Source organism: Geotrypetes seraphini, chromosome 1 (genome assembly GCF_902459505.1).
Source record: "Geotrypetes seraphini chromosome 1, aGeoSer1.1, whole genome shotgun sequence".
Classification (NCBI taxonomy): Eukaryota; Metazoa; Chordata; class Amphibia; order Gymnophiona; family Dermophiidae; genus Geotrypetes; species Geotrypetes seraphini.
The window spans coordinates 136,106,417-136,121,333 of NC_047084.1; the positions used below are offsets into that span (position 1 = coordinate 136,106,417).

Genomic DNA, 14,917 nt, shown 5'->3' on the forward strand with positions numbered 1-14,917 from the left:
TTTTTAACTTAAAAGACGCCTATGGGGAGTTTTAATGGATAGCCAGTCAGTAAAAGTAGGAAGGAGATAGGAAGAAACACACAGGGGCAGGGAGAGAGACAGAAAGACAGACAGACAAAGGGGGCCAGGGAGGGAGAGAGACAGAAAGAAAGACAGCGGGAGGAAGAGAGACAGAAAGAAAAAGACAGGGGTAGGGAGAGAAACAGAAAGAAAGACAGACATATATTCTAGCACCAGCGGGAGGAAGGGAGACAGAAAGAAAAGAAGAAAGACACAGGGACAGGGAGAGACACAGAAAGACAGACAAACAAAGGGGGCCAGGGAGAGAGACAGGCAGAAAGAAAGACATATATTCTAGCACCCGTTAATGTAATGGGCTAAAATACTAGTAATATAATAATTATAAAAGACAGTCTGTTAGAAAAGCCAGGTTTTCAATAACCATCTGAGAAAACTAAAGTCTTCAATCAGACATGTTTCCTTTGGAAAGAAGTTCCAGAGGGAAAGAACCACAGAAAGTTAATCCTAATGATCTTTAGCTCACTTGGACAGAAAGCAAAAGAAGAACATTAGAGGATTTGAGCACCAAGATGGAAAATGGATCAACACACTGACATAAATTTGGGCCCAAGAATATTGAAAGTTTAAGTTAAACCGTAAATGATTTAAGAGCTGCTGGCAAGCAAGTATAGCGGAACCGCAGTCAAAATGGTGAAACCAAGCACAAAAGGGGAAGACTACGGAAAAGATGTACGTGAAGCAGGCTTTTATTCAGTTCATAGAACAAAGTATAATGGCATACATCAGTAAATAATCCACATATGCACTGCACTAAGTGAGTGGGGATCGATTAAAACATCTTCCTCAGAGATCCAGAGCAATCTATGTCACAAAAGAGAGCCAAAGACGGATGTAAAATAAGCTGAAACCCACAGTCACTTAAATACTGAAATGAGTCAAGACAGTCTTATGTTCATTTCTGGAACCTCTGCCCTTCTCTTCAACTGCCAACTCCAGACTCCGCCCCTTCTGCCTTGCTGCGCCGTATGCTTGGAACAAGCTGACTGAATCCCTACGGCGGGCTCTGTCTCTGGCAGTGTTCAAGGCACAGTTAAAAGCCAACCTCTTTGAGAGGGCTTTCGACTCCTAACTCCTCTCACCTTGGGTTCTGCATCCCCCAACCCTATATGTCATGTCTGTCTGTCCAAGTTAGATTGTAAGCTCTTCCAAGCAGGGACCGTCTATAAATGTCAATATGTACAATGCTGCATACGCCTTTCAGCACTATATAAATGATAAGTAGTAGTGGAACCAGACAAAAAAAAAAACTCCCCACAAACCAGCTCTTTTGTACCAATTATAAGCACTTAAAAAAAAAAAATCAATAAAAAACTTAAAAAAAATTACACATAATTGGAAAAATTATGACAGATTGAACTATAATTTTTGGTGGAAGTCAGTTTGCCATATATATAAGATTGAGCGTACATTTGCAACACAAAAAGGATATATGGATAAGTTCATGAAAATTTGGGGACCATTAACAGATTTTTGCAATGACTGATTTTAATTTTTTCCCATAATAAGATAATGGTTAAAGAAGGGAGGGAGGGAAGGGGTAAAGAATTTATTCTCTTTATTATACATTATAAAAAATATATCATAATGAATGAATGATAGTCCTATGAGAAATTAATGTGATAAAGGGAGAGAAAAGGGTTCATAATTAAATAATAATTGATAAAATCATTACAATATATATAAATTCATAAGAAAAATAATATAAAATATGGTTTATATAAAATACATTATAGAGATATCTAGTGTATTGTTAAGATAAATGTATGGAAAATTTATAACACTTGTTGATATGTGAAAAAATCAATAAAAAACTTTAAAAAAAATAAATAAATAAATAAAAAAATCTTCCAAAATACAGTTACCATCCTTGTGGTGTTTTTGCGAGACATGGTTACCTTCTATCTGCTAACCAAGGCACTGATTTGTCATCTTCTAGGAGCATATCTTCCTGTAACAGAAAAATTTGCGCTTTACTGCACATTCTCCCAGTCAGTTTCATGAATTATTTTCCTCAAACCTTAGTTTGAAGCACAAATATTTCACTCTGCATAAAGATGACTAGACATGACAAAAAAAAGAGGACAAAACACACACTGACAACTTGGTACACAGCGGGAATAGCTTTGGATTAACTGAAACATGAAAAGAAAAAACTCCACATGGTTTAAATACTGCAGCATTACTTTTAAGACTTGTTAATAAAATGACTTGGGCAGTTCATAAGCTCAGGAAAACTTGGCACTTCACACACACTTCTAAAGAGAGCAAAATACTAAAAACTCTTGCAGATTATCTCCTGCTGCTTCATAAGAATTGCCGCTGCTGGGTCAGACCAGTGGTCTATCGCACCCAGCAGTCCGCTCACGCGGCGGCCCCCAGGTCAAAGACCTGTGCCCTAACCGAGACCAGCCCTACCTGCATTCGTTCTGGTTCAGCAGGAACTTGTCCAACTTTGTCTTGAATCCCTGGAGGGTGTTTTCCCCTATGACAGACTCCGGAAGAGCGTTCCAGTTTTCTACCACTCTCTGAGTGAAGAAGAACTTCCTTACGTTTGTACGGAATCTATCCCCTTTCAACTTTAGAGAGTGCCCTTTCGTTCTCCCTACCTTGGAGAGGGTGAACAACCTGTCTTTATCTACTAAGTCTATTCTCTTCATTATCTTGAATGTTTCGATCATGTCCCCTCTCAGTCTCCTTTTTTCAAGGGAGAAGAGGCCCAGCTTCCCTAATCTCTCACTGTACGGCAACTCCTCCAACCCTCTTTCCTGGGGGGTCTGTCCAAGTACTGCCCCGGACATCTTGTATTTGTGTATGGGATTTTTGATACCGACATTCATTACCTTAAACTTATCCACGTTGAACCTCATTTGCCAAAGTAGTAACTTAGGTTATAAGCGGAATAGAAATGTTTTTTGTTTTTTTCCCCCAAATCTTTATTCATTTTCATTTTTTACATCAAGTGTACAATAGAATATCAATTAGATCATACAAATCACTTGAAAATCTAATCAAACATCAGCATAAATATATAAATAAAAACCCCTCCCCCTCCCATCCCTTCCAACAATAGTATTCTCCAAATCTTTATTCATTTTAACATATACATCAAGTGTACTTTAAAATAGAAATAGAATAGAATAGGAATAGAAATGTTAAAAATAAATACAAAGAAATAACGCAGCAAGGGAAAACACACACACACTACTGGAAAAAGGCTCTGTCACAACTTGACACGATCGTGTTTCGGCCCAAATGGGCCTGTCTCAGAAGTTTGAATGTTGATTAGCTGCGCTATCCTTTTAAAACAGTCATGAGAACAATTTTATAAAAAAGGCTCTGAAAGCCGACATCGCGGTCCTAACAGAAAGCTTGGCCATGGAGGAAATCTATTACAGGCATCGACAGCCAAGCTTTCTGTTAGGACCATGACGTCGGCTTTCAGAGCCTTTTTTATAAAATTGTTCTCATGACTGTTTTAAAAGGATAGCGCAGCTAATCAACATTCAAACTTCTGAGACAGGCCCATTTGGGCCGAAACACGATCGTGTCAAGTGGTGATATACAAAAAACAAACCATCGAATACCAGAAGTCTTCTTCGCTGTTTGCTTTTCACCTTATAAAATACAGGCACTAACATTTACACCAGCTCCCAGGCAGGTGTACGTGTCCACACCTTCAATCTAGGTGTTATTTCTGCAAGATTTATGCTTGTAGTTTATAAAAAGTCATAGATGCTTTCCTGTCCAATTAATATAGATGCCCTTTTAGAAAAGCAAGTCTAATTTTCTGAACTCTCAAAATCCGGGAACTTTGCTGCCTTATAAGTTTCTGACCATGCCATCTCCCTCCCACATAATGCAAATTACACAGTGGGCATGGTTTGCTTTTATACTTTTTTTCAGGAATATTTCTGGTTGCAGAGGGGGGTAACGTAATCTTCTTTTATTTATTTATCAAAAGTTAAAAAAAGAAGAATTCATTTATGACTATACCTGCCCAGCAGACAACCTGGAGCAGCTCTCAGCCTGGTCCTGTCTGATTGTTCCACATAATTTCGGCACTAAAACAAGATAAGACAAAAGATTTTAGTTTAATTGCACCATATGTGGTTCAGGAACTGCATGTCAAATTATGTACATCATCATCATTATAGACCAAATAGATCCCACATGCCTGCTCTATGACTCTCTTCCAGACATGCCAGCATGGTGGCTTCCAAGAAATAGCGTTGAGAATGACTTGAACGTAAAGTAAAGGTCTTTAACCGACCCTGGGTCAGCACTACCCTTTAATAAGAATGCAACTATGAGCCTCTGCCGTCACTAGCTGATCTTCGCTCCTGTGTATTGAGGGGGTGGGGAGGGAGGTATGGTCTTTTTTTAAATAGTGGAAAGTTATCACCTGGCCTTTGTGAAACTATATCACACCAAGTAAGGTAGGGAAGCTTGTTTGTTGAATAATAAAGAACTAGGACAAATAACATACAATTGGAAGGATTATAGAGGGTTAAATTACTACTTTTGGTGGAGTTCGGTGTGTCATATGTATGAAATGGAAAAAACATTGGCAATTAAAAAAGGATATTTTAATAAATTTAAAGATGTTTGGGGGCCATTAATAAATTATTATAGTAAATAGATTATTATAATAAATAAATTGTATTTAACCCCATTTATTATGTATGTGTGGAGGGTGGGGGGGTTAAAAGTGTTGGATATTTATAAAGATATATGTATGGGGTTGAGAGAGATAATTCTTGTGGTGTGAAATTTGTAATAATTTCAAGTGGAAATGTATATTATGAAGTGATTTATTGTACACTTGTTTGAAAATTTATAATGAATAAAGAAATTTAAAAAAAAAAACTAGGAAGTCAAAAGGATACAGTGTTACTAAATAAGACTCCTAAGACAAACTTTTTTTTTCTTTTTTTAAATCTTTATTCATTTTCAAATCTTGCACCAAGTGTACAATATTCAAACAGAAAATTTGTACAACTCACTTGACATTCTTAACAATTATTGTCTAAAAGCATATAAAAGTATCCCCTCCCCCACCCATTCATCAAAATAAACCCAATAAAACACTTAACATACCACCCCATCCCTATACTAACAATCTTTACTCCATGTAAAACTTTTAACAAGTGTACAAATATACCCATAGATAATATTGAAACTTTTTAATACGTTGAGACTTAAACTTAGAAAGTGAATTCACATACACTCAGAATTGAGATCTTTTGAAAGCTAAGTGAAATTTTTCCTCCTTTTCTCTGCCATTGATAACAATTTTTAACCTTTTGAATAGCACTTTTTATCAACACTTTTTTCCCAATTTCCATACACAATGGTGGTGGGTTTGACTTTAGGAGCCTCGGCTCTTGGTCGAATTACACAATTCTGAGTGTATGTAAATTCACTTTCTAAGTTTTAAGTCTCAACTTATTTCAAAATTTGTCTTAGGGGTCTTATTTAGTAAAGCTGTGTGAAACTATAAACATGAGGGTTTATTAAAAATCTGATATACCACCTTCTCGTGTATTTCAAGGTGGTTGTACAAGTAGGGTAATACAAATAGTATTTAAAAAATTAACCTAAGAGGACAACAAACAGAACACCTAGACAAGTTATAAAAAGACTGAACTAAAGGTACAAAAGGTAATAGGAGAATTACAATGCAATTTAAGGAAAGAGAAGATACCGGGAAAAAAACAAGAAGGCAGGGTAATAACATGTAAGTCCAAAAGAAATGGACCAAGAAAAGTTTAAAAATCCTTATCAGGAACGTTTTAAGAGAAGACTTGAATTTCTCAAGGGTTGTTGTCTCTTTTAAAGAGTTCGGGGCTGAGTTCTAAAGGGTGGGAGCAACCATGGAAAAAAATAGTATTTCTCCTAGTATTTACATTACATTAGGGATTTCTATTCCGCCTGTGCCTTGCGGTTCTAGGCGGATTACAATATAGAAAATATCTGGGACATTCCAGTAGAGTTACATTTCAGGATAAGAGTAAGTTACAGGAACAGTAATGAGTTATGATACTACAATTTCACAGAAGATAATACTTATTACAGAAGATATTACATATAATAGAAGATAATGCATTTTACAGAGGTAATACATGTCAACTCGATCGGTTAAATCGGGTGTAGTGTAGAAGAAATTACAGTACATTCTAGATCACAGGTATTTGTATGGCTCAGTGACAGAAAGGCTAGTCAGTTTTGATCAGAGGATCGAAGGGTGCGTGATGAAATGTATGGAACCAAAAGTCTATTGATAAATTCCTGCTGAGCTGTTTTTCTACTTTTAAAAGTCAACAGTAGTGTTTTATATGTAATGTGATGATTGATAGGGAGCCAGTGAGCTTTAATTAGAAGAAGAGTTACATTGTCAAATTTCTTAGCCTTATAAATGATTTTAACGGCAGTATTCTGAACTATCTGTAAACGTCTTAGCTCTTTCTTGGTGATTCCATGGTATAAAACGTTACCATAGTCCAAACAGGAAATGACCAGGGAATGAGTGTATCCAGTATGTGAAGGAGACATATAGGGCTGGATTCTGTAACCGGCACCTCATGTAGGCGGCTGCCTAAAATGTGGCCGCCGTTCATGTGTCAATCACACGACAGCACCAGTTACAGAATCACACCTAAATTTAGCCAAGATAAGGGCTGAAATATAGGCCCAGAAAGCTTGGCCTACATTTCAACCACCTATCTATGCCACTGCTGGATCCTAAAGTCAGGCTGCAACAGCCATAAACTGATCCCCGATCAGCTGAGTTAGCAGTGCTCCCCGAAGCCCTGGCTTTGGGAAGTCCTGCCGGCTCGGTTGATCGGGAAGGAAATACCCCTGTTGCGATCAGCTGAGCAGCTGTAGCAGGGCTTCCCCCCACCTCGACATCGGCAGAAGGGATGCTCACTCCCTCCTGCCGGAACCCCTGAAGCACCCACCCCTCCAACTGCGATAGGCAGAGGGTTGCCCAATCCTTGTGCCTGCAGGCTCCCCCAAACCCATGACCTGCCCCAACCGCCAATACTCCAGAACAGCCCTCCAAACCCATAACCCAACCAAACACCGATACTTCCGAGGCTTATCTCAAGAACGGAGTTCTCGTGGAGGCGTATAAGGAGAAATAAGAGAGGAAAGATACCGAGAGGCTGTAGTATGAACACATGTGTAGGTTAGTAATAGGAGTTTGATCTGTATATGGAGGTGGATAGGGAACCAGTGGAGTGATTTGAGGAGAGGGGTAAGGTGAGCAAAGCAAGGTTGGCAGTAGATAAGTCGTGTAGCTGAGTTTTGCACAGATTGCAGGGAGGAGAGGTGGTTCAGAAGTAAATACCCCTTAGACCCTATCCATTTGCCATGTATCATTTTACGATACTGTCCAAAACACAAAAAGCAAGATAATCATCCTGCAGTGGTCAGCGCTTTTGACAGATTACTATGGGTAGATTAGGCCTGGATATTTAATGACAGCACTTGCCCGGGTTCCAGCATTAAACATTCAGTTGTTTAATGGTGCCCAGACATTATCCAGGTATAGCCAATAATCTGAGCTGCACCTGGATAAGCATAATGAAGATGTAAAGTAAGATGTTCTTGTCTTCGTAATGATATTTATCTTAATAAAATGTATGTTTAATTGGAAACCACGTGGTAACAGGCGGTATATACATTTTTTTAAATAAATAAATAATTAGGATTGCATTATAATGCTGGAATGCCCGGATAACTTTAAGGTCTGCCCAAGCACAAACCAGATAGTGTCACTATTTAAGGCACTATAAAATTACTTGCCACTAAACATTACCAGATGGGCTGGCCAGCATGATTGAACAAGTCAGAGCCTCTCCTGCTCAGTTAAAATTGTTTTCAATAGGTTAACGAAATTTTGTGGGGATTTGGTTAGGATTTTTCCGGATGTATCTAGAACCACTCAGTTGAGGAGGAAATAATTTTTGAAATTGAAGGATAGAGTGTTGGCACTGGATGCATCCTTTTACCTGAAATTTCCCTGTAAATGTATGATCAAGTTACAAGATATTGAATATTCTTTATGGGATCCTATACAACAACAATTTTTAATTGCAAGAGAATAGAAATAGAAATGAGATTTGTTTCATCTAGCTGAGATTTTGAGGAGAATTAATATAAATAGTATCCCATTTTAAGGAATGATTCAAGGTTCTTTAGTGTGAACCAAGAATTATTGTCCTTTATTTTCTTGAACTTTATTATGTTAGAAATAGCAAGATATACTCCCCATTAATGTGGGCTTAAAAGGAATTATGTATATATGATTTGATTATGTATTGTTTTATGTGATTTTCCTTTTGAATTATTGGATATTGTAATGTATTCAAAATTATAAATTAAAAAATAAAAAAATTTTAAAAAAAATTGTTTTCAATATTTGGGCTTTTAATTTTTGTTCCACTTCTAAATGCTTTTTACCTTGAGGATCTACTTCCAACATCGCCATTTTGTAACCCAACACTTCAAGTGATCTTCAAAAAATCTCTGCGCACAAAACCTGTAGGGGGAAAGAACAATTAAAATTTACCTTCTAAGGAGCTATAAAAACTGTTAGACCTGTACGGATGCTGTTATTAAAATCTCCAAGAATACAGGTTATAAGATTCAGGAACTTTGCTGATGAGTAATTACACAGACCTAAATGGGTTGCAACAGGGGGTCAGAGAACATCAAATATCCATCAAATGCAGCTTGCTCAAAGATCACAAAATAATATTGTATTGAAGTGTGCCAACAGCAGAAATTTGAATTTTAATAGGGAATTGCTGCCAATTTAAACAAACTGAATTCAATCTGACATTTGGGGCTCCTTTTACGAAGGTGCGCTAGGGCCTTAACGCGCGGAATAGCACGTGCTACATTGCCGCAGGCGGTAGATTTTCGGCTAGCGCGCGCTCATCCGGAGCGTGCGCTAAAAACGCTAGTGCACCTTCGTAAAACGAGCCCTTGATGTTTAAGAATGTATGTAAATTCCAAAGAGGTCAGTAAAGTTGGTATTTTCTTAGAGCCGCATATGATATCTTGTGAACGAGGGAGACTGAGGGGAGGGGATATGATAGAGACTTACAAGACCATGAAGGGCATAGAGAGAGTAGAGAGGGACAGAAAGAGAGAGAGAAAGGGAGAGAGACAGAAATAGAGAGAGAAAGAGAGAGAGAGATTGGAGAAAATGAGACTCTTTTCCCTGGAGAAGAGGAGACTTAGAGGGGATATGATAGAGACTTACAAGATCATGAAGAGCATAGAGAGAGTAGAAAGGGACAGAAAGAGAGAGAGAAAGGGAGAGAGACAGAAATAGAGAGAGACAGAGAGAGATTGGAGAAAATGAGACTCTTTTCCCTGGAGAAGAGGAGACTTAGAGGGGATATGATAGAGACTTACAAGATCATGAAGGGCATAAAGAGAGTAGAGAGGGACAGATTCTTCAAACTTTCGAAAAATAAGAGAAAAAAAGGGCGTTCAGAAAAGTTGAAAGGGGACAGATTCAAAACGAAAGCAAGGAAGTTCTTCTTTACCCGTGTGGTGGACACCTGGAATGCGCTTCCAGAGAGCGTAATAGGGCAGAGTACGGTACTGGGGTTCAAGAAAGGATTGGACAATTTCCTGCTGGAAAAGGGGATAGAGGGGTATAGATAGAGGATTACTGCACAGGTCCTGGACCTGTCGGGCCGCCGCGTGAGCGGACTGCTGGGTACGATGGACCTCAGGTCTGACCCAGTGGAGGCACTGCTTATGTTCTTATGACTGGGAGAAAAATTTCTCTGCTTCCAAGCAGAGCTGTGGAGTCGGTAGATAAATGTTCCGACGCCGACTCCTCAGTTTTTTGTACTTCTGACTCCGACTCCAGGTACCCGAAATTTCCTCCGACTCCGACTCCACAGCCCTGCTTCCAAGTCCCCCTAAAGTTCAGCAGTCCAGCTTGAAACAAGCAACATCCTAAAGCCAGATTACATATTACTACTCCAAATCTGAAAGCTCAGAAATTTCAACGAGCACTCCCCAAAATCTCCTGCGGGTATGGGGATATCATATTAGGTTTCATTTGCACTGTTTGGAATGTAAGGAAAGTTTTGCGATGGGATTTAAGGAAATCTACGGACGTGTCTAATGGTAAGGTTTTACTTGGATTGAGAGTAGTGTGTTATTGCCCAGGTAAATAAGAAATTGCCCACCAGCAAGAGTATAATATTTCTTTTTTTAAATTCTTTATTGGTTTTTAATCAAAAAGTGTCATACAATTGAAAGAACAAAAGATATTCCACATATTCCACTATTATCTATACATAAATTCATGTAAACCTTTTTTTCCCTTCTCTTCCTATATTTTAAGTTCTTGTAAACCGTGCCGAGCTCCACATCCGTGGAGATGATGCAGTATATAAACTTAAGGTTTAGTTTAGGTAACATAAATATCATTCAATAATTTCATTTTCCTGCATATAATAATATCATAATATATCCTAATATACAATACAAATAAATAAAGTTACCCAAATATCACTATCAATATTTATAATATTTCTTTTAGATTATTTAGTTGCTAGAATCTATTATGTTGCTTTAACTAAAGGTTCCTTTTACTGCCCAAAATTGCAGCACAAGGCAATTGCCTAGTGTACCTTAATTTTGTTTATATGCTTTATCTTTTACCATATATGGGGTAAGATTGTTAGATTGCTCATGTTAGGATCACTGCTTATTGAAAAGAACCTTTGCAAAACAAGACATCACTAACCCTGTTTGGAAAGCTGATGTTTTCACAAACCCATATTTCTTACATGTTAAGAATTTATTAAAAATAAAAGGAAGTATTTCTTTAGAATACCAAAATGAATTAGGTTATTGAAATGATTCTCAAGAAACTGACAGATTAGCGAATCAGTGATGAATGGACCAAATATGTTGAAAGGGAAGATACAAGCCCTCAAGAATATTGATGAATGCTGTTTAAATCTGTTGATCTTGAACCTGTACTGGGGACCCCCAGCCAGTCGGGTTTAAAAGATATCCCTAATGAATATGCATGAGGCAGATTTGCATGCTTGTCACCATTATTATACACAAATCTGTCTCATGCGTGTTAAGAACATAAGAACAACAGATTTTCCACTCGGTCAAAAATTACAAAAACTAGGGGACACTCAATGAAGTTACAGGGAAATACTTTTAAAACCAATAGGAGGAAAAAAATTTTTTCACTCAGAGAATAGTTCTGGAATGCGTTGCCAAAGGATGTGGTAAGAGCAGTTAATGTAGCTGATTTTAAAAAAGGTTTGGATAACTTCCTGGAGGAAAAGTCCACAGTCTGATGTTGAGACAGACATGGGGGAAGCCACCGTTTGCCCTGGATCAGTGGCATGGAATGTTGCTACTCTTCAGGGTTCCGGAATCTTTTTATTTTTAGGATTCTGGAATGCTGCTACTATTTGGATTTTTGCCAGGTACTTGTGACTTGATTGGCCTCCGTGAAGATGGGATATGGAGCTAGATGGACCATTGGTTCCCAATAAGGCTATTCTTAAAAAAGGCGAGGTTTTCCACTATTATGAGTGCAAAATTTTTATTTATTCATTCAATTTTTTATACCGTTCTCCCAGGGAAGCTCAGAACGGTTTACGAGGGCTGTTCAAAAAGTATCAGACCTTTATTCATAAAAAAATACTCGTATTCAGATACAACAATCTTATACTAATCTCCTTTAAAGTCGTCTCCTTGGGCTGCCACACACTTCTTCCAACGGTTCTGCCACTGTCGGAAGCAGCCCTGGAACGCTTGCAACTGGTCCGTCACATTCTGCATGATGTCTTCTCTTGATTGAAATCTGATTCCTCTCAGGGGCATTTTCAGCCTGGGGAAAAGCCAGAAGTCACACGGAGCTATGTCGGTTACAAGTAGGGAGCCTGAGGAATCACAGGTGTGGTGTGTTTGGCCAGGAAACTCCGTATTACATTACATTACATTACATTAGTGATTTCTATTCCGCTTGTGCCTTGCGGTTCTAAGCGGATTACATTAGAAGATGGCTGGTCATTTCCAGGCGATGACAATACAATTATTTGTATAACTTTACAAACTTTGCATACCTAACTTTACATGACTTTTCGTACATAACTTTACATAACTTTACGTGGAGTTACTTTGTGTTACTTTACATTATCCTTACCGTGCTTGCATAACTTGCATTAAGTTTACATAATTTATCTTACATAATTTATCTTACATAACTTTACAAGACTTTACGTAGAGTTATTTTATGTTATTTTACCTTATAATTCCAGTACATTGCATAACTTACATTACATGATATTACCAGGCATAACCTTATGTTATATTACAACGCATAATCTTATGTTACCAAAAGATCGTCTGTTCTTAGGTTTTTATATCTGATTTTTCGGTATTTGGGGAAACTGTGTTTCTAGATATGAATTGGCTTTTCGCCCGTTGCTACTAGATTAGATGTTGCCTATGGGGACGAGATTGCAGTTGGTTGTGAGTTGCAGGAGGTTATGAAGGGAGAGAAGAAGATGGTAGATTATAATATTGGAATATGTTTTTTGAATAGTATGGTTTTTATATCTTTTCGAAACGCTTTGTAGTCCGTAGTTGTGGTCAGCAGCTTGGATATGATGGGGTCAAATGTGAAGAATGGGCAGGTGTGTTATCGTGATGGAGCTGCCAATTGCCCGCTGTCAACAGGTCCAGCCATTTGCGACTCACAGCGTTATGTAGGCGACGCAGAACCTCTTGGTAGTATCCCTCGGCGATTCCACGATCCTGTATCACCAGGGTCCTCACTTGGTCAATGATGATCTCATTTCTGGATGTCGAGGGCCTACCAGAACGTGCTTCACTCTCCACCGATGTGCGGCCATCTCTGAAGCGGTTCTACCACTCCTTTATCTGTGTGGTGCCCATTGCTTCGTCCCCGAAGGCCTGTTGAATCTTGCGGATCGTTTCACCACGAGAATTGCCAAGCTTTACACAAAATTTAATGTAGTAGTGTTGTTCAACTTTTTTGTCAAAAAAATGACAATCGGACGGTGCTCACTTACACTTCCTCACTCATCGATACTCTGCCAGCAACTGACAGCTTCTGTAAGCGGGAAAAAATTCAAGCATGCACATTACGGTCACCAAAACCACGCCTCCCTAGTTTTATTTGTTTACGCAAGAAAAATTAAAGTCTGATACTTTTTGAACAGCCCTCGTACATGAATGTACTCAGGTACTCAAGCACTTTCCCTTGTCTGTCCCGGTGAGCTCACAATCCATGTAATGTACCTGGGGCAATGGGGGGGATTAAGTGACTTGACCAGGGTCACAAGGAGCAGTGTGGGATTGAACCCATAACCTCAGGGTGCTGAGGCTGTAGCTTTAACCACTGCGCCACACTCTCCCATGCGGAACCACTTGCCCACAGAATACAATGCAACTTTGATGGGGCCGCGGGGGGAGAGCAGGATCACTAGAATAGCTTTACTGGGTCAGACCAATGGTCCATCAAGCCCAGTAGCCTTTTCTCACGGTGGCCAATCCAGGCTAATTGTACCTGGCCAAAACCCAAGGAGTAGCAACATTCCAGCATCTCAAAGAATAGCAAGATTCTGGAACCTCAATGAGAGCAACATTCCAGAGCTGAGATTGTGATGTCATAATGCCTCAGAGCCAATCTCATCACTGATGTTTCAATGGCACACATAAGAGCATAAGAACAGCCATATTGGGTCAGACCAATGGTCCATCTCACAGTGGCCAATCCAGGTCCCTAGTACCTGGCCAAAACCCAAAGAGTAGCAACATTCCATTCAGAATCCTAAAGAACAGCAAGATTCCGGAATCCCAAAGAACAACAAAAGATTCCGGAACCCCAAAGAGTAACAACATTCCATTCAGAATCCTAAAGAATAGCAAGGTTCCGGAATCCCACAGAATCAGCACTTGATCCAGCTACCGATCCAGGGCAAGCAGTGGCTTCCCCCATGTCTTTCTCAATAACAGACTATGGACTTTTCCTCCGGGAACTTAAACAAACTTTTCTTACCACAACCTCTGGCAACGGGTTCCAGAGTTTAACTACTCTCTGAGTGAAAAAATATTTTCTCCTGTGACTTCATCGAGTGTCCCCTAGTCTTTGTCATTTTTGACGGAGCGAAAAAAATCGATCCACTTGTACCCGTTCGACTCCACTCAGGACCGTTTCAAGTAACATCCTCAGACACTGGACACGCGGCAGGCGCGCGCGCGTTCTTCTGAACTTCGCTCGCGGCGTCTCTAGCTAAATCTCTAATTCCAGCCCCGTCTCTGGCCGCGACGTTCCGGAGTTCAAAATAAGGCACCGCCCGCAATCCACCGCTCGCACTACTTCCGCCAGTCAAGCCGCTCCGCCCCTCACTTCGGCGGTAGCCAAGGCGCAGAAGCCCGATCTTCCAATAGGAAAGCGCAAGTGCTACGAGGGGAGCCAATCCGATCAGGCGAAGACGAGCCCGGTCTGGCTGTTTCCGCCCTCCACCATCACGTGATCATCAGGTTGAGGGTGTGTGTGTGACATTTTTTCCTTCTTTCTTAAACGCCTCTTGGTTACTATGGTGATGAGACGGTTTTACCATAGGGTGGCTACCCTTCCCTGCCTCCCTCTTCTTACCAGATAATGAAAGTTGTTCTTAGGGAGGGTTTTCCGCCAAATTCGGCTGCTTTGGGGAAAAGTCGGCTGCGGGAATTGTTATTTTTTTTGCGCACGTTTTGCTTTGCGTGGCGTTCGCTATTCAACCAGCTGGCGTTGCAAGCC

The 14,917-nt window shown here is 39.6% G+C and overlaps 1 protein-coding gene across 2 annotated transcripts in view; it reads right to left on the reverse strand.

Annotated features, from left to right (window-relative positions):
- Window positions 1-14,908, reverse strand: part of SCLT1 (sodium channel and clathrin linker 1) — a 207,738-nt gene extending 192,830 nt beyond the window's left edge. The window contains exons 1-4 of one of the 2 annotated variants that reach the window (XM_033939153.1): window positions 14,774-14,908; window positions 8,548-8,626; window positions 4,075-4,142; window positions 1,977-2,029 (exon numbers count right to left, since the gene is read on the reverse strand). In XM_033939153.1, coding sequence (XP_033795044.1) covers window positions 1,977-2,029; window positions 4,075-4,142; window positions 8,548-8,575 — 149 coding nt within the window. In that variant the 5' untranslated portion in view covers window positions 8,576-8,626; window positions 14,774-14,908. Of the gene's footprint in view, window positions 1-1,976; window positions 2,030-4,074; window positions 4,143-8,547; window positions 8,627-14,305; window positions 14,542-14,773 lie in introns of those variants that run through there. The other variant, XM_033939143.1, reaches the window with a different exon arrangement.
- Between the last annotated feature and the right edge of the window lie 9 nt (window positions 14,909-14,917).